This window comes from Megalobrama amblycephala, linkage group LG23 (assembly GCF_018812025.1).
Source record: "Megalobrama amblycephala isolate DHTTF-2021 linkage group LG23, ASM1881202v1, whole genome shotgun sequence".
NCBI classification, from domain to species: Eukaryota; Metazoa; Chordata; class Actinopteri; order Cypriniformes; family Xenocyprididae; genus Megalobrama; species Megalobrama amblycephala.
Genome location: NC_063066.1, coordinates 12,187,123 through 12,213,248, shown reverse-complemented (window position 1 = coordinate 12,213,248; position 26,126 = coordinate 12,187,123). Strand labels below are relative to the sequence as shown.

Below are 26,126 nucleotides of genomic sequence, written 5' to 3'. Positions count from 1 at the left end.
TGATACAAGACCCCTCCGCCTTGAATGCCCTGTGTGATAATGGAACACAGAAAGCCTTGTATCCTATTATATTTAGTGTCAAATGCTATAGTCTACATTTGGTGTTTTGTGCCTGTGCAGTGATGCTATTCTTGAAATAGATCACTATATATGTGGGCACTCAGGGCAGGAATGTTAAACATGGCATAGCAGTATCAACACATCAGACAAATTGTTATTGTCATAAGACATGCATTTGGGGGGTCAGGGGCTGTTCACATAGACTGCCTCCTGTGTGAGCGGCCCCTAAGACACTTTCAGTAGTGACTGCACCCCAGTGGCATACTAAATGCTATTCTTGGATTCTAAATAAGAAAGTCGGCCTTCACAATTTCAGAACTTCATACTGCCTGTACAAAGTAAATCTGTCAGCATTTTGGCCAGGACATGTTGATGTATCTTTTAAAGTGTCAGCAGATCATAAACCAGTATTTAAAGTAATGGGGCCAGTGAAAACTCAAGTGCAACACAAATAGTCATTTCTAGATCTATAATGATTTAGAAATGATTTAAAAGAGCTGTTTAAATACATTTTCTAGTGATTAATAATTTATAAATTGATGATTATGTTGGAGATGAGCATGCTTTTAGTTGATTTTGGCTGTCTTAGATCACTTATTGTCACATAACCACCAACAGCTGATTAATTGCACAAATTTCTGGCTGTACAGAGGAGGTAATACAAATTTTAATTAAATTTTAATGACACTTCTATGCCAAATTGTATGTTCTAACAAATGTGGCTGATTAAGTGCGTAAAATTTGACAAAACAAAAATTACTGCTTTTTAATGCCTTATGTTTCATCACACACACACACACACACACACACACACACGTATAAAGAATCACGTGAGCATGCCATATGATGTTATATTCATCACAAGCATTTATATTTCATCCATGTTGCACACAGAAGCAGCGAAGCTGAAAAAAAACCACTCAAGATGTCATCACTATAATTCAAGCCCTCAGATTTACTACTATTTTATATTGTCATGCAGTTTCTATCTATCTATCTATCTATCTATCTATCTATCTATATATATATATATATATATATATATATATATATAGTAATTATCGGAATGTCAGACAAAATTAATTGATAAATTGATTATTTGTTTTTATCTCGAGTTTAATGCAGCAGATATGTAGCCAGCATTATTCATTCTTTTAGAGGAGGGGTGTAAAGTGGAGGCTTTTACTGGCTTGCAGCTTGACTCCCCCAAAAACCCACCTTTCTCTGTCCGCCTAGTGTGCTGATCCATGTTTTGGGTGGTTGTCGATTTGATGTTTTTGTATTCCACACTTGAGCTTGTGTTACCTCGTATAAACACATAAATAGTGTAAATAGAGATCTGAATGTCTTAACACTCACTGGTTTGCACAAGCCTGCACTGAGATGCCACACTGAACCTCCTTACACAAAAGAAGTCAACTGAAAAAAATCAGTGTTGACAGCAGCTCTCCACTGTGAGGAACAGGGTAGTAGCAGGAGCGAGAGAGTGAGGAGAGGGAGGAGGGAGAGCGAGTCTGACACAGAGAGAGAGAGAGAGAGAGAGACTTGTGCACTGAGAGCCAGCCTCAGCCTCTATTGTGGTAAGCAGGCAAGGGAAGGCGTTTAAGGAGCGGACTTTAAACCCACAGGCGCAACACTGGTCACCGCTGTAGAGACCCCCGAAATCAAAGGACAAGGCAACATGGAGGAGGACATGGATGAGGGACAGACTCAGAAGGGTAAAGGAATGCCTTTTTATCTCCATTGTTTTCCCATCCATCTTTCCGATTGTGGTGTTTACCTTTGTGCCTAATCCCTCACTGCTTTTCATTGTCTCTGATCTTGTGGATTATGAGGTTATGAAAAATGTCCGAATAGGTTATTATATATGTATATTTTTGTGCAGGAAGAAGTGTTTTCTGCCATAGTTTTATTAAGATTTTTTTAATTAATTCACCGATGATGTATTTAATGCACTGTGATGCATTGAATGAATTTGTGAAAATAACTTGACTGAGCAAATATAATCCTTTTAAAAAACGGACTGATAGATTTTAGATAAGAGTGATTGTGTAGAGGGGTGTGTGCAGGGGATGGATCCTGCGTGAGCGTGTGTGTGTGTGTGTGTGTGTGTGTGTGTGTGTGTGTGTGTGTGTGTGGACCATCTGAAGAGTCCGTCTTTGTTTGCCGCGCATTTCTGTCAGTCTGTCTGAAGGAGGCTGAGACAGACAGGAGATTCGTCTTCTAGTTGCAGTGGCGTTTAAATAGTCGTCCTAATTCAGTCATTGTTCCCCCCTCTTTCATTTAATTTAATTTCATTTCCTTGCTCCTTCATTTGTGTGCAGGAGCATTTGTTTGCTTTGTGTGAGAGGGAGCTTGCTATTTATAATACCACCATTTGCAGGGGCTGGATTTCGAGCTCGGAGAGGAAATCATTGTCTTTTTTTTTCTTCTTTGGTGGTCTGTAGAGAAAATATTTGCACATAATTGTATGGAGAGAAGCAAAAAGAAAGGGAATAAAAATAATCGAAAAAAAAAAATTTCTGAACTATTTCCTCCTCCTCTCGCTCCATCTATGACGGCTCTTTATATTTAAGTGATTTCCCCCCCCCCCCCCCTCCTCCTTTCTAAAGCAGTGTGATGATAGCAGCCATGTCAGGTCTGCTGTGCTTAGACTGTCAGTGAGCTTGTGTCATATTAAGCACATGAAATATGGGAGGATCACTGATTTATGCTCAACCTGCCAGGGTGTTTTATTATTTTATCTTCATATTTATTGTTTGTTTCATTTTTTTTTTTTTTTTTTACCAATAAATGCCACAATTGGCTGGATCTAGCAGTTTAATCTAAGAATCACAAATGCATAAAGCCTGATCTGTTTTGTTTCTCTTTTCTGTATTTTTAAGCTGTTTTGCATTTAATAGCATTCGTTGTGTTTTTATATAGAAAATACTTATTGTCCATAAAGTGCACCAGATGAACTTCCTGATTTAAAAAATGCAAGTCTAAGATATGATGTATGTCTCATTTGACCTGGTTTTCTTTTAATATCTTTTCATGTGTACTGAGTAAGAATCCCAAATTGATCTGAATCTGGGAATCCCAAAAAGTGAGACTACATGAGAACTTCACAAGAGCTTTGACTGTGAACAATTTAGTTTGGTTTATAAATCCATAAATATTCTTCTTCTTCTTATTATTATTATTAAAACATTTGAGGTGTTCAGCATTGTGTCATTTACGTTTATGGATTTGGCAGATGCTTTTATCTAAAGCGAATAACTTTGCATTTAAGGTAGCCTATACTTTTTTTCTCTTTTTTTAAAAAAATCAATTCATGTATTCCATGGGAATCAAACCCATTTGAGCTACAGAAATACCTTACAATTTAGGGGAAAAAAAATAAATTTATATAATGCAGCAAGTAATACTTACTAGTGCTACAGTAACTGCAAAACACTAGTTCCTTAACTCAATAAAAGAAAAGCTGAAGTTCGATAATCATCTGTAGTTTATACACAGACGTGCATTGACCGGTGCTCTGACCCTACCGCTGCACAATAGATGAAGTAGGGAACTAAGCGGCCTCATGGGAGAGTGGACATTTCATTACCTCTCATGATTATTGGATTAGAGAACATTAGGCCGTTAACACACACACATGCCATCCCACTCATCATCTTTTATTTATGGCTTTTACCTCCAAATTTATGTCATCGCCACTGTTGACAGAATACAGTCTGTTAGATGGGCTCTTAGTAGACTGTGTAACATCATCCTCTGATAGGATGTGTTCATAAAGTGAGTGTTATAGAATCTCACAAAATTATACAGTGTGAGGGCATTCAAGTGTAGCCATGCTTCAAACTCAAATAAAGATGATTTTTGCTCATTACCTCACAGGTGTTTTGTCTGCCAAGTCAGTGCACCCATGTCTTCTGCGCATGTGTTTACGCTCTGACGTCAGAAATGGACAAAAACTGGGCACTTTCAAAATCTAATGGTAACATTTGTTTGCATAGTCAGATGTAATGAGCTGATTTTTGATAGTTACCTGTATTTTGTTGTACTGTACATGTAAACACTCATTTATAAGAGAGCATGTTGTTATGCCTCTTGGAGATCTTTAGCAGCCCAGCTTGTAACAAACTCCTAATTATTAATGTCCAAATCTATATAGTTATTTGATTTGATTTGTCAGATGCATTACGCATCTGAGAGCATTTATATTTTTTGAATTGTCTTCAGTTTTAATCCTGTGATGTAAACATACTTCTCTTTTTTTCTAAGGTGTGATGGATCTGCAAAGCACCACATTGTTTTAAACTGCGATGTTGAAATAGAAATGAAAGCGTGATTGAATTCTATACCTCTGCGGAATACATCTGGCAATCTCGTTTCCTTTCTGTTTTTTTATTTCTCCCAAATACACGACCATGTGTGATCCCTCTAATCTGGACACTCCTATTGTTCCCACACTCTGGTCAAACCTCTCAAGGACACTGAAGTTTCACTAATTGTCCTTAAAATTGAGTCATGGCTATCAATAGAAAGTGAATTCAGTGCGCTATTGTTCTCACTATTGTTTCCAGCAGGTCAAATGACCATGAGAATAGAGAGTGGAACATGAAGCATGTGTCTTTCAAATTATTTAATATTTCACAAGACTGCCGTTTTCTACACGTTTGGTGCATTTCAAATAAGCTACATACAAAGGAGTCTAAATGGGTTATTTTCTGCTGAGTGAAGGTATCGAGGAAGATGTCGGAAGTACTAGAACCTTCTAGCTGCCCCATCAGGGATGAAGTCGTGTCATCTTCACCCTGCGTTCGGCGCTGAGCTGTGTTTTCCTCCCTGTAATCCTTGTGAATGTGTCTCCCATTCAGCCCGTTTGCCGCTGAATGTGTTGACACACGGTGCTGTAAGTGGGTCATGGAGCTTGCAAAGGCCCGGCCCATTCTCAGGGCCCGCACCTCTATCGCCATAGCAACCCTGCTGGTTGATTAAACATGCGCAGAGAAGTCGCGTAGACGTGCGGTGATGAAAACCCGCTCTCTTTCAGGGAGGGGCCAGTGATAGAGACACACAGCGCCCCTCATGTAGCCACTTGATGTGATTGAGTTCAATTGAATTTGAATTCTTTTTATCTGAACAGAAAAATGGCATTGAGGGTAATGAAATGCTAATCACTTTAAATTGACAAATTATTCAAATCTTTTTGAAAATTATGTTTTAAAAAAAGGCCGAAGAGGGTCAGATTGAGCTGGTTATGAATGGAGGATATTTGACTGTGCGTGTAAAAAGGTAAAAATAAATAGCAAAAAAAGCTATTTTACTACATGATAACCAACACTTGCATCTGTTTTCCTCTCCATCTGCCTGTTTCTCTGACTCCCACTGTCTTTTTCTTTCATCTGTCGCAATCTCTTATCCGTTCACTCTCCCTTTCTCTTTCCCCACTGTGGTGTGGATTAGCGTTAGCGGCTACAGCCTTTTGTTGCACGGTCTTTGAGAGTCCCGAGAACGTTTCCCCTCTGAACATGCCTGGATTTCAGGGTGAGCACTGGTTCGCAGTGACCCCACAGTTCCAGGGATTAATTGGATGGTTGGGGGTGGGGCGAGGCGGGAGTGGCACTGTGGCTGTCAGACTGACAGATGGGCGTTGGGGTTGGGTGGGGTGATCGAGGGACAAGGGAGAGGTATGGGGGCTGTGGGGTGAGTGCGGCCATTGCTTTATGATTAGAGGACCCTCCGGGATAATGCTTTTGTTTATGTTGTTCGGGTTAAGCCTTTCTTTTGTGTGCATCATTTTTGGTTAAACTGTAACATTTGAAAACAATATCCAACTGCCAGTGTTATTTTAGTATTATTTATATATTATTGTAGTATTTATTAATATAATACTTATTAATATTAATATTTCATTTGAATTTTGGTTTAATTTTTAATATTTTTATTTATTTTTTGTCATTTTTTTTTCTCAAACATTTCTATTTAGCTTATTTCTTTTTATTTCAGTTTTAGATTTAGTAATTTCAGTATTCAACATATTTAATGTCAGTTAGCTGCCAAAGCAACATTTCTCTTTTTTTTTTTTTTTTACGTTTTTGTTTTCATTTTTTTCCTGAATTTTTATTTTTATTTTATATTTTTATTTCTGCTACAGGGTTGTTAAATGCTTGAATCTGATTTTCAGGGAAATGCACGGCGGAAGTAGGTCCAGGCAGGTCTTGACCTCATTACATGTCCATATCACTTCACCAGTTATTTCAAACTGAAGGTCTTTACAGCCTACAACAGCAAAAGAACCAAAACCCACAATGACACTGACCAAGCAAATGAATATAGTAAGCAATAAGTTAAAAACAACAAATTATTTCCATGTTCTTGCCACACAATTACGTTTTATTATGTACAGAAAGCACTCCCACTCAAACACACATACATACATACAGTATGGAAACACACATGCACAGAAATGTGTTCTGACAATTTTATCAATAAAATAGGTTAGCAACTTAAAATCTATATGACATTTCTCACTAGCAAGGTAATAACAGTGCTGTTTTTGAAGCAGATAAACTTACAGTTTCGCTATTATTAGAGATGCTGCTGCCGAACACTGTTGAGAGATGCACAGACTCAGGTATCTCTCTCTCTGTCTTGAAATACAACATCTGAACAGTGTCTTGAGGTGTGGTAACCGTCATAGGCTATAAGCGGAATAATTTATTCCAGTTTGTTGAATTATTAGAAAATAATGCACACCTGAGGTATAACTTATTTATTCAATTTATTCCTTACTTATTTAAATTAAATTCCTTACCGTTTTAGTTAACACTGCTGAATGCATTAAAGTGAAGTTGATCTGGAAAAGTTTGTTTTGTTTAATTGTGTAGTAGATTAAGTATATCTATTTATGTATATCTAATATCTTATTAATTAATGAAATTTTCTCCTCAAACTGTTCATTTTAAATTGCGTATGTGATAATTACATTAAGCGTATCAAAATTATAATCTAAAGTTCTAATTTCCAATGATAAAAGAAGCTAATAAAGAAAATTTTGATCTAATGACAAAAAAAAAAAAAAAAAAAAAAAAAAAGCTAATAAAAATATATTAAAAATATTCATGATCTAAATGGATGAAAAATACAAAGGTATTTTGTTCAGAAACTCACTGCATCTTTTGTGCCAGTAGTTGGCAGGTGAACATATCCATTAATATTCAAGCATGTTTGCACTGATTTTATGGTTCAGTTTAGGATCTTGGGCTGCATTTTGGTTGCTTTCATAATGGAGAGTTGCATTGGTCTGGTAAACCATTTCTGTCTTTGGCTGCACTTTACAAGAACATGAGATTGCAACATTATGTCTGCATGTGATCTGTTTTGAATCTTGCCAGCAAGGCTATCCTGTGAGAATTTGTATTGTAAATCAGGTCCTGTATTAACAAAGTGTGCAATCTGCATGCATTTGTAATGCTGTTTCATCTAACACCCTTGAGTGATGAATTTAAGGCTGCATTGTAATGTAATGCAATTTGTGGTGGCTTCAGAACATGTGATACTCTCAACCAACCAGGAGACATGCAGTGGATTCAACAGTGCAAAGAATCTCATAACAGGATCAAAAGGGCAATATTGTGTAAACTCTAATACGGTTATGTAATTATAGAATTATAGAATAAAAAGAACATATGTTATACGTAAAATAATGTATTGTTCTGCATAGAATGTGTTAGTCTGTTAATGATAAAATTTAAAATATATTATTATTAAAAACTATTTTAAAAAAAATTGCCAACAACTTCTATTAAACACTACAAAGAATCAGATCCTGTATATATTCTCACTCCTAGTTGCTATGGCAACAAGTTGGTCCCTTGCCAAAGCCACTGTAAAGCCAGGTCTGAGGTTCATTATAGCAGCGGTGTTTGACAGTATTCAATAATTCACATTCAAAGGCCTGAAATGGGAGCAATAGCCTCAACCAATCCATGGTTGTAACTCTTTCACAAGTTCCTGCACTCGTTTCATAAGGACTGGCAAACAAACACTGAGTGGGAACATATGCAAGCTGAATTAAAGTTTATTGTTCCTCAGGAAGTACAAATTCCAAACAACCCACACTGTAGAAAATTCTTTTTTGGAAAAATGATGTAGAAATGCTGCAGTAAAAAAAAATCTGTTAATTAATTAAGTGATAAATGCTCTGTAAAAAAAGACAATGCATGTCAATTTACTGTAAAATATAGTAATAGTATAAATATATAGTAATAATATAATAATACAATAATATATAGTAAAATTAAAAAATAGTATTTTTTGCAAATGATCTTATCTTATAATGTATATTAGACTGCATATTTACTGCATTTTTACAGTACCTTTCTAGAAACTACAGCTGCCTCGTTTTTACCATGAAATTAGCATTTCATACAGTGAAATAATGGAATAATGAATACAGTTTCATACATTTGAACATATAAGTGAGTATAAAGTATGCTTATTTAAAAAAAGACTCTCCCTAGAAAGTGTCATAAACTTAAAATTAACTGCAAGTTTGTTTTGTTCTAAACATAACACACTTGTCTGCGTGAGATCTAAACTCAAAGTAATGAAACTTTGAAAGGAAACACATGAAGGCAATCATTTGGAAAAACTCAATCAGAATGACTAAGTGTCAAAGTCCATCCTTTCATCCTCCCATCCATTTTGTTATTCATGAATCATACTGTTATGATTCACTCTGATATATGATGCCAAGGGGAGAATTTAAAATAGTCTGCTGCAGGGACAATTTTGCACATCATTGGAGAGTAACAAATACACACACACATAGAGAATGAACTGGACCTCACTGGAGCGTCAGAGTGAATGGATTGAGGATTTACTTCCAACCGTCTGGGTACTTGTTAGTCTTGTCAGGCAGAGGCTAGACACTAAGAAGAGCACAGAAGACAACTTACACTAGCTTTGCTTTCTGTGCAAGAATACTACTTTTTTAAATGATGTAGAAACTGCTGAAATTAAACTGTTAATGAAACAATGGAATCAAACACAGTCAAACAAAACAAAAATCAGCTTGTTCTCCCCAACCGTACCTTTCAAGATGAATAACATGACCTCTTTTTTTCTTTCTTCTCTCAGGATGTATGGAGTGTTGTCTGAAATGTCTAGGAGGCATCCCTTATCCATCCCTGATTGCCACCATCCTGCTGTATGCTGGAGTGGCGCTCTTCTGTGGATGTGGACATGAAGCTCTTTCTGGAACGGTCACCATCCTCCAGAACTACTTTGAGGTGATCAGGGGACCTGGAGATGGTCTGGATGTGTTTACAATGTAAGTGAGAGCAGCACATTGAACCAGCCAATTTTCACTGTAGATTATAAATCTCACATATATAAATTTTACATACACACCGCAAAAAAGTAGTAATGTTGGTATGCAGAAAAAAATGTATCGAGCTAATTCTTTTAAAATAATGTTAGTTAGTCTGTCAGTGATAAAATATAAAATATATTATTAAAAAACAACAGCAAAATTGTTTTTTAAAAATGGATAAATAATGAAAATGTCTTATTTGTAAAGCAATATATATATATATATATATATATATATATATATATATATATATATATATATATATATATATATATATATATATATATATATATATATATATATATATATATATAATTTTTTTTTTTTTTTTTTTATTACAGTACCTGTGAAAAGTTTGGAAACATTATTATTATTTTATTTATTTATTTTTATTTTTTTTGAAAGAAGTCTCTTATGCTTACCAAGGCTGCATTTATTTGATAAAAGATAAAGTAAAACCGTTAATATTTTGAAATATTATTACAATTTAAAATAATTGTTTTCTATTTTAATAAATGTAAAAATTTAATTTATTTCTGTGATGGCAAAGCTGAATTTTCAGCATCATAACTCCAGTCTTTAGTGTCAAATGATCATTCAGAACTCATTCTAATATGCTGATTTGCTGCTCAAGAAACATGTTTTATTATTGTACCTCAGGTTGTTGTGTACGCAAAAACAAGTAGAACAGGTTTTCAAAGTGTGGGTCGCACCCCCCAGGTAGGGCTATACATCCTGGCGACAAGTGTCAAATGATAGAGATTTTGTTCTTTTATATCGCTGTATGTAAATGTATCCACACAGCGCAGGAAGTTACTGACATGTTAGATTGATAAAGAAATAAATGAGAAAAAATAAATTGCAGAACTTGATTAGTTATTAAAAGAGCAATAAACTGCACAAGAGAACTGAATTCGGTGCTCACACCTGAAGCATGCACACAGAAAGCTGCCTCTCAGAGCCAGACAATGTGCAATCCAAATTGAGTTCCGTGGCTTATTGCGCCTGAACAGTCAAATAAACACTTATGTGTCAAAATGTCTGTCTTGGTGAGTAATCACGTTAACACAGTCGGTAATGTCTTAAGTGAACGTAAAGAGTTGGGAAAGAAAACTGATGTGTAAATTATTTGTATAAAAAGAGCAGCCTAATAAAACTAGTATTTTACTAGTATTTACTAGTATTTGTTTATTTGTCCTATTGCTTGTAATCGTCTTTATAATTTGCTTCTTTCTTATTCTATTACTGATTGTTTACTTCAATAATTGCTTAAGAACATCTTAAATATAAGGATAGGTTTGCTGTGGTATGGAAAGTGTCTGTGCGCGTGTGTGTGTGTGTATGTACGTGTGTGTGTGTGTGTGTTCAAAGGAAGCCCCACTCTCTTTGACTTTAAAAACTCATACTTTTACGTGTTTATGCTTAAGATTAAGATTCAATTTATTTTTATTTAACTACAGAAAGGATGTGTGTACATACACATATACACACAAATACATAGCATGTTTGTGTGTGGCTTAAAGGTGCTAAAGAGGATGTTTTGTTTTATACATTTTTGCAATATTACTTGAAACTGTCTTTACTAACTGATAAAAGACTATTTATTAGGTGCACTGAAAGGAATAATATTAATATACATCATCTGTGCACGAGGTAGGGCCTTAAAAACATCAGCCAATCGTTTACGCAATCATCGCGTAAACGATTGGCCCTCTGGCTTGTCAATCACTGCCATGACGATCCATGTGAGAGACGTGCGCGGCTGCGCGCTCCAGTAACTTTCCACACTCCACAGGCGCCGCATGCAATGTTTTTGTCAGGAGACAGGAGTAACAACTGCAGATTATGAGTTATGAGTCCGACATAATGAATCCACTAACAAGACACAGCGAATGCCGGTGGTAAACACTCGTGTTCCAATACTCATGCACGAGTTTTGGGAGGCGTTCCCTCGAAATGAGCTGTGAAGGAAGGGGGTTGTTCTTACGCATGCGCTCATTTCAAAAACTCAGTAACAGTCTTTGGTTTCTCAGTCGACGAAAAGATCCTCTTTAGCACCTTTAAAGGGGACCTATTAGCACCCTTTTTACAAAATATAATATAAGTCTGTGTAATATGTAAAATGCAATATGTGTCTGTGCAATTTCAACTCATACTGTATATACACCTGAGATCATTTATTATACCATGTTGTAAATGCCTATTTTTGAGTGGAAGGAAAAACATGCTGTTTTCGTGCATGTGTCTTTAAATTAAAATGAGCTTCTGCTCCCCGCCTCACTTTCCTGTAGAGTGTGGAGTCTGTGCAGCTCTGCCAAAAACGAATAAAACATCTGTTTTGATTATCATCTCTATCACAGCCATGATCACATAACATTGCAGTTCTTTGTGATCATGAAAGTTAATTATATGCATGCATTTTACAGCAATAACAGTTTAATTTCTGATATATGGTTTTCTGAGTGTACACATCCAAAGCACACGCACAGAAAGCTGCCTGTCAGATGGCGCATCCTATAAATATTAAACTGATTTTTTTATTAAACTGTCAAATACACACAAGGTTATGTGAAAGACACACAAAGTTCACAAACACAGTCGGTTATGTCAGTGAACGTAAACGGCAGGGAAAGAAATCACATGTGTATATTAGATCTGTTTATTAAAGTGACAGCAACGTAATATGCAGTAGGCTACTTACTGCTGTATATGCTGTTAGTTCACCCAAAAATGAAAATTCTGGCATTAATTACTCACCCTCATGTCCTTCCACATCTGTAAGACCTTTGTTCATCTTTGGAACACAAATGGAAATATTTTTAATGAAATCCAAGAGGTTTCTGTCCCTCCATAGAGATCCAACATAGCTACTACTTTCAAGGTCCAGAAAGGAGGAAAGACATCATTAAAGTACTCCGTGTGACTCGAATAATTTAACCTCAATTTTATGAAGCGACATGAGTGCTTTGTTTGCGGAAAAAAACATACATAGAATTGAGGTTAAACCACTAGAGTCACGTGGAGTACTTTAATGATGTCTTTCCTCCTTTCTGGACCTTGAAAGTAGTAGCTGTGTTGAATCTCTATGAAGAGACAGAAACCTATCGGATTTGATTAAAAAAATCTTCATTTGTGTTCCAAAGATGCTTGAAGGTCTTACAGATATGGAACTACACAAGGGTGAGTAAATAATGCCAGAATTTTCATTTTTGGGTGAACTAACCCTTTAATATGAACCAAACAACAAAAGAAAAATAGATAATCACTCACTGCTCTTGATTAAATATCTTTAGTAGCTTTAATAAGAATACATTTCTTACTTGAATGCTGCTGTTAAATGCTCTGACGAGGAGATAAACATAGCGGACTGTGTCCAGCTCACTCAGGGGAGGAGTTAATAGGGCAGATTCCGTCTCCACCTTCCGTCAAACACCTTATAAAAGTGAATTTTGCATAATAGGTTCCCTTTAAACTCGACATTTGTAAATAATTACGTATTTGTTACTTCAGTATTGCAACACTAATAACAGCGAGCATCACCGTGAACTTGTATGTAATGGTGACACAAAAGAGTGTGTGTGAGCGTGAGCACGAGTGCATATGCATGTAAGTGTATGTGTGTAAATGTATTTATGTGGTGGATAATCTCTCTATTTGTCTTTTTTGTACTGCTTTGCCATATTGATCTTATCTGTAGAATAAATATTAAAAAAATCACTGTTAAAGGTGCTAAAGAGGATCTTTTTCGTTGACTGAGAAACCAAAGACTGTTAGTGAGTTTTTGAAATGAGCGCATGCGTAAGAACAACCCCCCCTCCTTTCGAGGGAACGCCTCCCAAAACTCGTGCACGAGTATTGGAACATGAGTGTTTACCACCGGCATTCGCTGTGTCGTGTTAGTGGATTCATTATGTCGGACTCACCGCAGGTAACTCATAATCTGCAGTTGTTACTCCTGTCTCCTGACAAAAACATTGCATGCGGCGCCTGTGGAAAGTTACTGGAGCGTGCAGCCGCGCACGTCTCTCACAAGGAACGTCATGGCAGTGATTGACAAGCCACAGGGCCAATCGTTTACGCGATGATCGTGTAAACGATTGGCTGATGTTTTTAAGGAAAGACAGTTTCAAGTAATATCGCAAAAATGTATAAAACAAAACATCCTCTTTAGCACCTTTAAGTACACAGTTATACACATATACACAGCCTATTTACTGTACATTTTAGGGTGTAAATTAAGCCACCCATTTTGACACATTGGCTCAGATCCACAATTATGCTAAGTTTATGACCATGTTTTGCAGTTTACACTGACATAAATGGTAATGTAATAATGTCCCAATTATCTATTTTGGTTTGCTTATGTGAAACATTTTTTTACCCACACATACATAATTATTGACTTTATTTCCTATTTGTTTCCCACAGCATTGACATTATCAAGTATGTGATCTATGGCATTGCCTCAGCGTTCTTTGTGTATGGCATTCTTCTGATGGTCGAAGGCTTCTTCACCAGTGGGGCCATCAAGGACCTGTATGGAGACTTCAAGATCACCACCTGTGGACGCTGCGTCAGTGCATGGGTGAGAAATCATTGGGAGAACTTCATGCATAGTAATGTAGAGAAGGGCAATGACAAAGTCACTAAGATTAACTGCCGCACATAAAGATGGCATCCGTTTATAGGCTATAATAAAAGATAACATAGTGAATTCTGCGAGTTATTTTCTCACTTGTGAAACAAGAAAGATATGCTGTGGTTGCTATTATTGTGATTAATTTATAACACTGAGAGCTAAACTCTACACAGTGAATCGGAGTTCGAGATTTTGTTTAATTTTCCTTTAATAGATATTTTCCATTCTATGTATTTTACCTTGTTTGAGTTTTCTGAGAATATATATAAAATTCTTGATTCTTTTTAATTTAGTGTTTGATTGGGTATTTAGACTTTAGTCTTAATAATTCTTTTCCTTCAGTTCATCATGCTGACGTACATCTTCATGTTGGCTTGGCTGGGTGTGACAGCGTTCACCTCTTTGCCTGTCTTCATGTATTTCAACATCTGGACCATTTGCCAAAACACGACCATTCTGGAGGGAGCAAGTTTATGTCTTGACCCGCGCCAGTTTGGTATGTTTCAAAATCTGTGGGTTTCAAATGTTTTCCAAATGTTTAGGTGTGGTTAAGAAGAAGTTTCAGTGATAATTTGTTTTGTTGATGTAATTTTATTCTTTCTAACTGGTTGGTTATCCAAATAACCAAATAAAAGTATGAAATATCCATTCCTATAGGCTAAAAACACAGATTGCTTTTGAGGAATGACAAAAACTATATATTTTAGGTGTTGTGCCCATTGGAGAGGAGAAGACTGTATGTTCAGGATCAGATAAATTCAACAAAATGTGTGGATCAAATGAGGTGAGTAAACGTCTGTATGAAGTATAGAGGGGTTCACTGGACTCAAATGTTTTCAGATAGTTGTATAAATCATTTCCACAATGAAAAGCAATCCAAGACTCATTTCTGTCTCAATATTTCTTTCTGAAAGCTGGATATGACTTTCCATCTGTTTGTGTGTGCGCTGGCTGGGGCTGGAGCTGCAGTCATTGCTATGGTGAGTTTTGACTAATACCTACGATTATATTTAGTCCTTACACTGCACCTGGAATACACTACACGACTCTTAAAATCTGAACAGATTTTAAAACACTAGGCATCATACACTTCCCGTCAGGGTTGGGCAAAAATACATCAAAATGTAGGCCTATTTTAAAATAAAATACCAAATACCTTAATTTTAAGTGTATCAAAATAAACTACAAAATACAGCAGCCACACCATGTATCAAAATAAACTACTGTATTTTTGTATTTTAAAAATACTAAAAATACTTTTACAAGGGAGCATGAAATTTATTCGCAAACCTTCCATCAATTGGCCTATTTGATCAATCCCTTCACCATTACACTGACTCAGTTGATTAAGTAAACAATGTTTGATAGCAACAGCTTTTCTCTGCCCGAGTCATGCAATAAATCTGACATACCAGTATGCAACCAGTTAAAGGCACAATATGTAAGATTTTTGGATTAAAATGTCTAAAAACCGCTAGAACAGTTTTATATATTTTGTTGATTTGTGTACTTACATTATCACAAATGTTTCCAAGAATGTTAAAATCCAGAGAACTACTTATGCTATATAGCTCAACACATTAAGTCTTTTTGTATGAATCTTGTTTTCTTGATTTACATTTGCAAGTACCATGTTTTACCATGACTATTTTCGATCTAGCTTACTGCAGTGTGCAACAAGTGTCTTACAGCAGCCACAGAGTGAATGCATGGAGTAGCACTATAACAACTTTCAACACACAAATGTATCTAATATGATAAAACAGCGCTGCTTTACCCCACATACGCTTGACCGGAGGAAGCGGAAGCTCGGCTGTAGACGTGAAAACAACACCTCCCATGATTCTGTGAAATCAAGGCGTCATCAAACTACGCCTTTGTTTTGAATAAGCAACCTCTAGGGCGAAAATGTACATATTGTGGCTTTAACAGATCAAATATTAACATATCCCTGTGATCTCCCAGATGAAGGTTAGTTTAAAGTAACCAACAGTTTCCTAATTTAGTCACTTGGTGTTTGGTAACAAAGAGCCTACTTTGCCTCAGCAATTCTGACAATATAGGGGGCTGCTGCGCGGTATAATTGTTTTCAAGAATGTAATTTGTAAATTGGTAAACTATTTAGCCTAGGCTATCAAAACGAACACCAAAACTTAACATGAACTGTTAAAAATTATAGCAATTTACGCAAAAAAATGATGGAAAGCTGGCAGCCTGCACATTTCTTACCTTGACCACCTTCTTCCATATGGATCAATTTTCTGTTCTGATCTCAAAAAGTCTCTTCAAACTACTGGCACCAATCAGAGGTCGCAATTTTATGATGTCATCATGTAGACTTTTTACAAAGTATTTTTAAAATACAAAAATACAAAACACTAAAGTATTTTGATACAAAGTATGAAGCCATTTTCATCAACCCTATCAAATACAAATTACAAAATACTATGTATCATAAAATACATGTATCATAAATACTGCCCATCCCTGCTTGCCGTCTTTGTAAATGGTTACAGAGATATAACAGGGCATCATACACTAATCAACTGAGATCATACACTACCAGACTTTCAAATTGTTCTGAACACAACAAACTCATCCAGAAACACGTGCCTCGTTGCTAGCAGACGCGTGACGGATGAAACAAACGTGGATGTGCAGGAGTAGACTGCTGTAGTTGTTGTAGCAACTCTGTGTGCTGAGTCGCAAAAGAAAAAAATGAGCCAAGCGCATTTGGATTCAGTCTTGGGTGGGTAGATGCGCTTAATATGGACTTTAGAAAATATAACGGGAGGTGAGTGGTCAAATCACTTGTTTTATCTGTGCTGATAAGATAAATATTGAGGCTGATTTGTTATGCGTGTTCTGTTAATTTGCTATGGTATTGTTATTGTATTTGTATTGTATTTTATTGCAACACTGGGAGATAGAGGACAGCTTAGGTTTCAGTAGCAACGCGTCATACACTACGATATGTGTTCAAAAAATCAAAAATGTTTTGATATTCTCTGAATGGATGAAATAGTAGTCTGAAGCTACAAAACTCATAGTCCGTGCCCATTATACAATATTCGATTTTCTGTTAAATTTGTCAACTGTCCAAAATCTGCAGACTGGCACACACTTTCTGCAACTATAATTGCATCTAGACTGCAGATCAATGCAAAAATCTGAGCAAAAGTCATGTAGTGTATTCTAGCCTTTAGAGAAAGTGGTTTTACATATGTGACCCTGGACCACAAAACCAGTTGTAAGCTGCACAGGTATATTTGTAGCAATAGCCAACAATACATTGTAAGGATCAACATTATACATTTTTCTTTTATACCAAAAATCATTAGGGTATTAAGTAAAGATCATGTTCCATGAAGATATTTTGTAATTGTAAATGAAAATTGTAAATGTGATATTTCCTACTGTAAATATATCAAAAATGTATTTTTGTGAGTGGATATGCATTACTAAGGACTTATTGTTTATTACTTGGACAAATTTAAAGGCGATTTTCTCAATATTTTTTATTTTTTATTTTTGCACTCTCAGATTCCAGATTTTCAAATAGTTGAATCTCAGCCAAATCTTGTCCTATCCTAACAAACCATATATCAATAGAAAGATTATATATTCAGATGATGTATAAAGCTCAATTTAAAAACAAATTGTGTTCCAGGGTCAAATATGTATTCAGTACTGAAACTAATGTCTTAAACAAATTTTTTTACGAAAATAATGCATTTAACAAAATTAGTTATCCGCTAAAGTTCAACTAAATGTTTCTATGTTCCTCGCACATTAAAATGAACTACCTAAATGTAAAATTTAAAGTATATCACTCTGTACATCAATCATGATTTTTTTTAATGGAGCTTTAAAGTATGGATCATAACAAATATGTTTATAACAGTTTATAATCTAACTATATAACAGTTTATACAGTTTATAAAATAATTATATAATATTATTAATATAAATAAAAATTTAATTATATAATATGTAACTTGCACCATATTTTTTGGGAATTCATTTATATTTTTAAAATTTGTTACAAAGTCTCTTCAATTGCTTGCTTAATCATAGTGGCAGGGCTAGTTTATATATATATATATATATATATATATATATATATAAATTTTTCAATTGGGCATCTGAAATAATAAACTAAATGCAATGTAGTGTTGTCAAAAATATAAATTTTTCACTACATATCGACACAGAAATATCTGAAACGCTTCCAATACTTATTTTTCGCGGAATTGGTACACAATACCAGCTGCGCTTTCTTGCTCTTTCATCTCTCTGACAGCAAGTTGACACACAAACCCGCCTCCCCTCACTCACTTGTTTTATTTGCTCTGGATGAATATTGTTGGTGTTACAGGGCTTGAATTTTGCCATGGGATAGCAATGTATTGTGCATAATTTTACTAATTCACGCAGATTTTGTGCTCGCACCCAAAGTGAGCGCACATAAAGCTGCCTCTCGGTACTAAATTGAGTTCTTTTTTGCTGCTTATTGGACTTAAAGAGTCAAATACACAGATAATAATGTCAAAATGCCGGGTCTTTATTTATATTTATTCATGTAAACACACTTATGTTTTAAGTGAACATAAACTGTTGAGAAAGAAAACGCATATGTAACAGTATAATGGATCCATGCGTCAAGTCTTAAAGTGACAGCAGTCTAATGTACCTGATGCCAAATTATGAGATAATATTAAAAATATCTATGTGGCAGTTTTTTCCCATGGTATCGATGTCAAAATTGTGGCCACTGAAAACGCTGAGTTGCTAGTAACTTGGGAAAACCACTAGCCACAGTGGCTGCAAGCAAAAAAGTTAATGTCGAGCCCTGCATAGAGGGTAATAAATTAATTCTTTTTTTTTTTTTTGGCATTTTTAAATGCATGCAATGCAAAGAATTTTTCCCTTTCAACATAACATTTTATATAATGGTGATGAAAGTCCTAAAGCTGACAACAAAACAATGTTTAAGGGAAAAGTTTAATTTCCTCCTTTTTCCTCCTGGCAACAGTGTGTTTATTTGTGTGATGCGAGCTAAACTAATGACATCACCTGCTTCAGCTCCTTCATGTAGGTCTAAACTGAAATGGGATAAAGTCATGAATTACTGTCATTGTTTTCCTAGGGCATTCTAGGGTGGGGGAGCGGGGGGTGAGTATTGGGGGTGTTGTCAGCTATCTCTTATTGCGTTTTCTTTGTTGTTATTTAACATCTTTGTGCCTGCCCACCCCCCCTTCTTCGTCTCTCTCACACACATACATGGAGAGACGCTGGGCATGTCGTTCTGTTGTCATGGAAACTAGGAGAAGAAAGGCCCTAGAGCTTGTAGCAAGCAGCACTCAGTAATTTGCGAGGAACCATTTTCTGAAAAAGAGAATGTGGTTGTTAGTCTGGTATGATGTAGCAAATTATAGAAAGAGCTTTTCTGTCCCCTACTGTGGAAGAGCAAATTTAACTGATTGTTAAACATAATGCATCCTTGTGCTCTCTGGGAAGGGTAATAATAACCAAGCTTTTCCTTTGTCAAGAAGAGAAATTCAGGGTGTGGCCCTATTCAAATGAGCATGCATAATGTAAATCTGATTTGCATAATGGTGCACTGAAGTAAACAACATATAGTGTTTTCTCTCGTTCAGGAAAACAGTTCACTCTTAACCTATTACATATACATCTATAAAATATTTAAAATCAAGACTGCTAGTACCACACACTTCTTTTGATTTCATATATAGCTCCCCCAACAATATACATGCATGTAAAATCTTTTGCTAGTTTTGCTAGTAAGAAGAATTTGGACAGGGCCTTCATCAAGGTATTTTGTGCATAGGCTTTTGAAGTAGACTGTAGAATTTCCTCTTAACCAAGGCACACTGCCAGCACACATATGAGAGGAGTCTGGCTGCTTTACAATGCTGCCTCCTGCTGGTGTCACTGCTAATTTTAGAGTGACAAACATGCGTCATCACAGTCTGCTAAGATCTATCTTATTTGAAATATACAAATGAGCATATTAGCATTTTTTAATCAAATAAATGCAGCCTTGGTAAGCATAATAGACTTATTTCAAAAAAACGTAAAAAAACAAAAAAAAAAAAAAAAAAAAACGTAGTCATTCCAAACTTTGGATTGGTAGTGTATTAAAAACTATATATTCAATTCAAATTTATCTGTAATGCGCTTTTCACAATACATACTGTATAGTTTCAAAGCAGCTTTACACAACGCATGCTGATTCAGAGTTATCATCATCTGAAGTCCTGGCAGAGGTTTGCGTCATCTCTTCACAGGTGTTGGGTCATCTGAAATCTTCATAAGAGGCTGGATCCAAATGAGTTGGCGTAATCTCTAGTTACCTCGGGATGAGCGTTATGATGCATTATGTGAATGCTTTGCTAAAGAGATATGTCCTTAATCTAGATTTAAACTGTGAGAGTGTTTCTGAGCCCTGAACATCATCAGGAAGGCTGTTCCAGAGTTTAGGATCCAAATGCGAAAATGCTCTCCCTCCTTTAGTGGACTTAAATATCCTAGCTACTACCAAAAATTGAGGGTTTTGTGACCTTAAAGAGCGTGATGGATTATGGCAATGGAATACACAACCATTTAGGCTTTGTAATCGATATGGAACTTAATAGGTAACCAGTGCAGAGATGATAGAATTGAGGTTATATAATAATTTTTTCTCAGTCTTATCAGAATTTAATAGAAGAAAATTACTGGTCATCCAACATGGTCTTTATATTAATATGTTATTTCAAAATTAAGAATATTAATTAGAAATGTACAAATAATAATAGAATTAATTAGTTATTTCATAAATTTGTTTTCAAAATAAGGATACCTTTAGGTTTACAGTAAATTCTCCCCTAAAGGATTAGTCCACTTTTAAATGCACTTTTCCTGATAAATTTACTCACCCCCATGTCATCCAAGATGTTCATGTCTTTCTTTCGTCAGTCGAAAAGAAATGAAGGTTTTTGAGGAAAACATTCCAGGATTTTTCTCCTTACAGTGGATTTCAATGGCTACCAACAGGTTGAAGGTCAAAATGACAGTTTCAGTGCAGCTTCAAGGGCTTTAAACGATACCAGATGAGTATTAAGGGTCTTATCTAGCGAATCGATCGGTCATTTTCGAAAAAAAATATCGCCTTGAACGTACTTTCCGCTTCCGCATTCTTCATAACGCTTACGCTGAATGTCCTACGCCTTCCCTATTCAAGTTACGGAAAAAAACGAAACTGGCGGCGCGTTCGTTCCGTAAGTAGAATAGGGAAGGCGTAGAACATTCAGCGTAAGCGTTATGAAGAATGCGGAAGCGGAAAGTATGTTCAAGGCGATATTTTGTTTATAAAGCATAAACGGTTGTATTTTTTTCGAAAATGACAGATCGATTCGCTAGATAAGACCCTTATTACTCATTACTGGTATCGTTTAAAGCCCTTGAAGCTGCACTGAAACTGTAATTTTGACCTTCAATCTGTTGGTAGCCATTGAAATCCACTGGAAGGAGAAAAATCCTGGAAAGTTTTCCTCAAAAACCTTCATTTCTTTTCGACTGACGAAAGAAAGACATGAACATCTTGGATGACATGGGGGTGAGTAAATTCATCAGGAAAAGTGTATTTAAAAGTGGACTAATCCTTTAAATTCAATCTGGCCATGTATGTAAACTAAAAAAAAGTGTCTGAAAAATAGATATGAAAATGTTTAGTTGACTTTATGTTGATGTTATTTGAATAATAAATAGATTTAATAAATAGACAATTGTTTTAGAATAGTATAAATGCAAAGGTTTAATTGACTCCGTGTTGACGCTATTTATGGTGTTGTTTCAGATCCACTACCTGATGGTGCTGTCTGCCAACTGGGCCTATGTGAAGGATGCATGTAAAATGCAGAAATATGAGGACTGCAAGTCCAAGGAAGAACAGGAGCTGCATGACATCCACTCTACACGCTCCAAGGAACGGCTCAATGCCTACACATAAGACAGGAAGCAGCAGCGGGGGCGAGAGGACCCTCGGTGCTTTCACTTCCTGTTGAAGGGAGTTTTGGCACTGGTGCAGTCCAGGTGGTGTGTCGTATGACCAACCCCATGGCCAACCCATTACCTCTCGCACAAACATTATTATTATTATTATTATTATTATTATTATTATTATTATTATTAGTGCTAGAAGTAGTGTTGTAGTTTTTTTCACATTATTGTATTTCATTTTTAAGAGATTGTGCTGGTTCTTTTTTCCACCACATATTACAATTTTTGAATATATTTCTTTTTAAAACATTTTAGCATCAATACATGAATCATTCTTATGTAGAGGGTCGGTTATTGGGGGAAAAAGCACATTTTTTTCATGTGTGTCTGTCTTTTAAGGTCTCATTATCATAGACTTAAATCATGATAAAAAAATTTGGTAAAAAAATTTCTCTCTCTTTCTCTCTCTCTCTCTCTCTCTTTCTCTCCCTCTCTTTCTCTCCTTTTTTTTAATCATCAGAAGGTATGAAGCCCGATACCAGCAGATGGCTTGCTCATTCTGCATTATTTTGGTAAAAGAAAACTCAAAAACTGAGACAGAAAAGACAAAAAACAAAATTAAGATATAACAGATGTACCATAAAGTGTTTATTTATTATTTTTCTACAGATGTCATTGCATAGCTTATCAAGATGATTACAAAAGAACAAAATGGTTATTATTTGCTTGCCGCGCTAGTCAAGTTTTCAGACCGCATCGTGCCAGTAGGTGGCGTTGTAACTTCTCTGAGAGGGAGAGGAACTTTCTGACCACTTTTGAGTGGACGTTAAGCATTTAAATCTTACTGTAGTGTCAGCGACCCCCTCTTCGGCAACAATGCAACTCTCCCTTTACTGGAAGCAAGCGTCACATGCACAACCCTACAGCGTTATGACCCCCTCTTTTTTATTTTCCTACACAAACAGATATAGACAGTAAATCCTTCAGGGTTTTTATTTGACGCTTTTTACTTTCAGCTTTTGTACAAAATCAATGTGTAAATGTATGTACTGTATGTTAGCACTTAAACTTCAGGTGAATTTGTTTTAGACTGAAAAACACATTCCATGACCGGATATAGGGTGGGCGGAGGGAGGGTGTTCTTCTGAAAGCGAAAAAAGACAAGAGGTGGAGCAAAATCCAGGTGAGACACAGTAATGTTTTGTGACAGTTTCACTTTCTTTCGGTGGGTTTTTTTCTTTACAAAGGGGAATATGACGATGAAAACAAATATTTAAAGAGCTTATACTATCTCAATGACAGTTACTCGTTGTCTTGCTAACAAGTCATTATTATATTGGATGATGGAGATGTCTTCTCATTCTTTTAATGCCTGGCAAGTCATGTTCCGTCAGTGTTTCTAAGAGCTAGTTTCGTGCACTTATTTGACCATTTTGTGAGCTCTTTCTTGGTGTAAGTGCATCGGGGTGCCGGCTGCCAGGTCACACCCCTGTAATGTTAGGTAAAGACTGTGAACCTAAGTGTTATTTGTGGCATGGTCATGCATTCAATGGTAATCGTTTTTACTGGATCAAAAAAAATAAATAAAATAAAATAATAATGATGATAATAATAATAATGAAAAAAAAATCAAAGAAAAAAAACAAGAAAAATGTTTTCATTTCATCTTTTTATGAGTTTGATATATGCGACTGTCTTGCTGGGTCATTCCCTTTCTCATAACGTGCAGTAATTTGAATCCTATGCTGAATACATTGCGCTGAAACTCCTACTCTTTGATGGTATAGTGTTTGATTTGTGCCTGTTTACTTTGTGGTGATCTCTCTAACTCCCTCCAAGTCCTCCTCTCACCTTTCTATTACTATTGCTTGTTGAGCCCCTAACTTAATGCTTTCTCTAACCCTTACCTCTCTCTCTCTCTCTCTCTCTCTCTCTCTATCTCTCTCTCACTCACTCTGGCTCACTCTCTCTGTCCTCGTATAGTCTTTTTGTACTCTCACTAAAGAATGCTTAGTAGAAAGCTGTTCCATTAATTTGTTTTGTACATAAATGTGCCAACCGCTTGACAGTGGCTTTTCTGATCTGTAGGGACAAACTGCTTGCATAAATAAACTACACTGGTGTACTTGTTAATAAATACTCTATGGTTGTTGTTGTTCTTAACAATCTGTGTATTATGTTGGAATTTAAATGCACTCTAAAACATTTCCTCAGTTTACCTTGTGGTAAAATCTAAATTAATTGGTTTTACTTAATAAAATAATCTGACTATAATGGGTTACACAAATGAAAGTCATTTGTAAAGGTCAAATGAGAAAAAAAAATAAAGCACTTTGAGGGAACAATTGCATTTTTACAGTATTTTGAACTGGTGTTGTATATGTTTTATATTAGGCCTACAATATACTGCATGTTATATGACAGCTTAACATACTGTATATGGCAATAGGTTTTAGGTGTTTTCATGAACTTAAAACAAAAATATCAGAAAAAAAATGCTGTGGTATGCATTGCCACTATTAACATTAAATATTTAGAACTGACAGGTTTAAAAGTTTGTGGTCAGTAAAGTTTTTAAATGTTTTTGAAAGAAGCCACTTGTAGCCACAAAGGCTGCATTTATTTGACCAAAAAAAAAGGAATATTGTGGAATGTTATAATTTAAAAGAACTGTGATGGCAAAGCTGAATTTTCAGCATCATTTTCCAACCAGAAATTATTCTAATATGCTGATTTGGTGCTCAAGAAACATTTTTTTTTATTATTATCTATGTTAAAAACAGTTGAGTTGCTTGTTATTTTGTGGAAACAGTAAAAAAAATGTAGGATTCTTTGATTAAAGTTCAAAAGAACAGCATTTATTTGAAATAGAAATCTTTTATAACAATGTAAGTCTTCATTGTCGCGTTTGATCAATTTAATGCATATTTGCTGAATAAAAGTATTAGTTTTTTTTTTTTTTCAAAACCTAAACTATACCCCACACTTTTGATGGTAATGTTCCTACCTGTCTGTTATTTTCATTTAAACCACATGGAGGCAGACTACAAAAGGACATATCCCTCTTGTCTTGGATAACTGTAGCAAACTTGATAAAGGCATTTTAATTATCCATATGGTTTCACAACAATTGTTTCTACGTCACATGTTATGTTTATTTTATTTTTATTTATTTATTTTTTTTTACAGTGGACTATAAATGTATATGTTCATTTAACATAAAAAAACGGATTCATATATACATATTTTACGATTCCCAACCTACTGAAAATGAAAATTAAAGTTTTTTTTTTTATTTTTTTTTTTTACTAAAACTAAAAAGAAGAAAAGCTTAAAAAAAAAAACAGAAAAGAATTTTCTGATGGAAAAGGAAACAGAACACTTAAAAAAACAGAAGAAATGACTGAGATTAAGATAAATGCATGCAAACCAGATGTTGCTACAACATAAGGATGGACACATTTCATAGTGATGTTTTTAATTATGCATATTTTCCATTCATCCTCAAGCGGTGTTAATTTAAGCATAGGCATGTATAAACACACCCTTGGGAATAATTTTGTTTTGACAAATTGGTACTAAAGGGAAATGTGTTTATTCCCTACCTTACGCAGTCTTTCAGCAACTTTTTATTCATGCATTGTTGGATAGTCAGTAGGCCTATGTTATTCACTTCTCAATTTTACTGAGATCATTATCAGGACTCACACAATTGACACTGTTCTTACACTCTCATGCCACACAACCATACAAAGAGGACACGGACAATGTGCTGACAGATAAGATTATTATCAGGTTATTTGATATAATTTGATATAAAACAATCTTAACCTTTTTTTTTGTGTGTGTGTGTTACAAAATTCCTTTTTAGGCACAATATGTAGGATTTTTTGGATTAAAGGTGCCCTAGATTCAAAATTTTAATTTACCTTGGCATAGTTGAATAACAAGAGTTCAGTACATGGAAAAGACAAACATTGAGTTTCAAACTCCATTTCTTTCTCTTTCTTATGTAAATCTCATTTGTTTAAAAGGCTTCCGGAAAACACGCGGATC

At 35.4% G+C, this 26,126-nt stretch overlaps 1 protein-coding gene across 1 annotated transcript; it reads left to right on the top strand.

Moving 5' to 3' along the window:
* Positions 1-1,557: 1,557 nt before the first annotated feature.
* On the top strand, positions 1,558-24,209 carry gpm6aa (glycoprotein M6Aa). Its single transcript, XM_048176509.1, has 7 exons — positions 1,558-1,778; positions 9,193-9,385; positions 13,856-14,012; positions 14,409-14,562; positions 14,774-14,850; positions 14,981-15,046; positions 21,928-24,209. Exons 1-7 carry the CDS (start codon positions 1,742-1,744, stop codon positions 22,078-22,080), a joined length of 837 nt encoding a protein of 278 aa, XP_048032466.1. The 5' UTR covers positions 1,558-1,741; the 3' UTR covers positions 22,081-24,209.
* Positions 24,210-26,126: the final 1,917 nt, after the last annotated feature.

Coding starts and splice junctions, on each gene's coding strand:
- gpm6aa (XM_048176509.1), top strand. CDS start 1,742: ATGGAGGAGGACATGGATGAGGGACAGACTCAGAAGG. Junction 14,013..14,408: donor GACGCTGCGTCAGTGCATGG/GTGAGAAATCAT, acceptor CTTTTCCTTCAG/TTCATCATGCTGACGTACAT. Junction 14,563..14,773: donor TCTTGACCCGCGCCAGTTTG/GTATGTTTCAAA, acceptor TATATATTTTAG/GTGTTGTGCCCATTGGAGAG.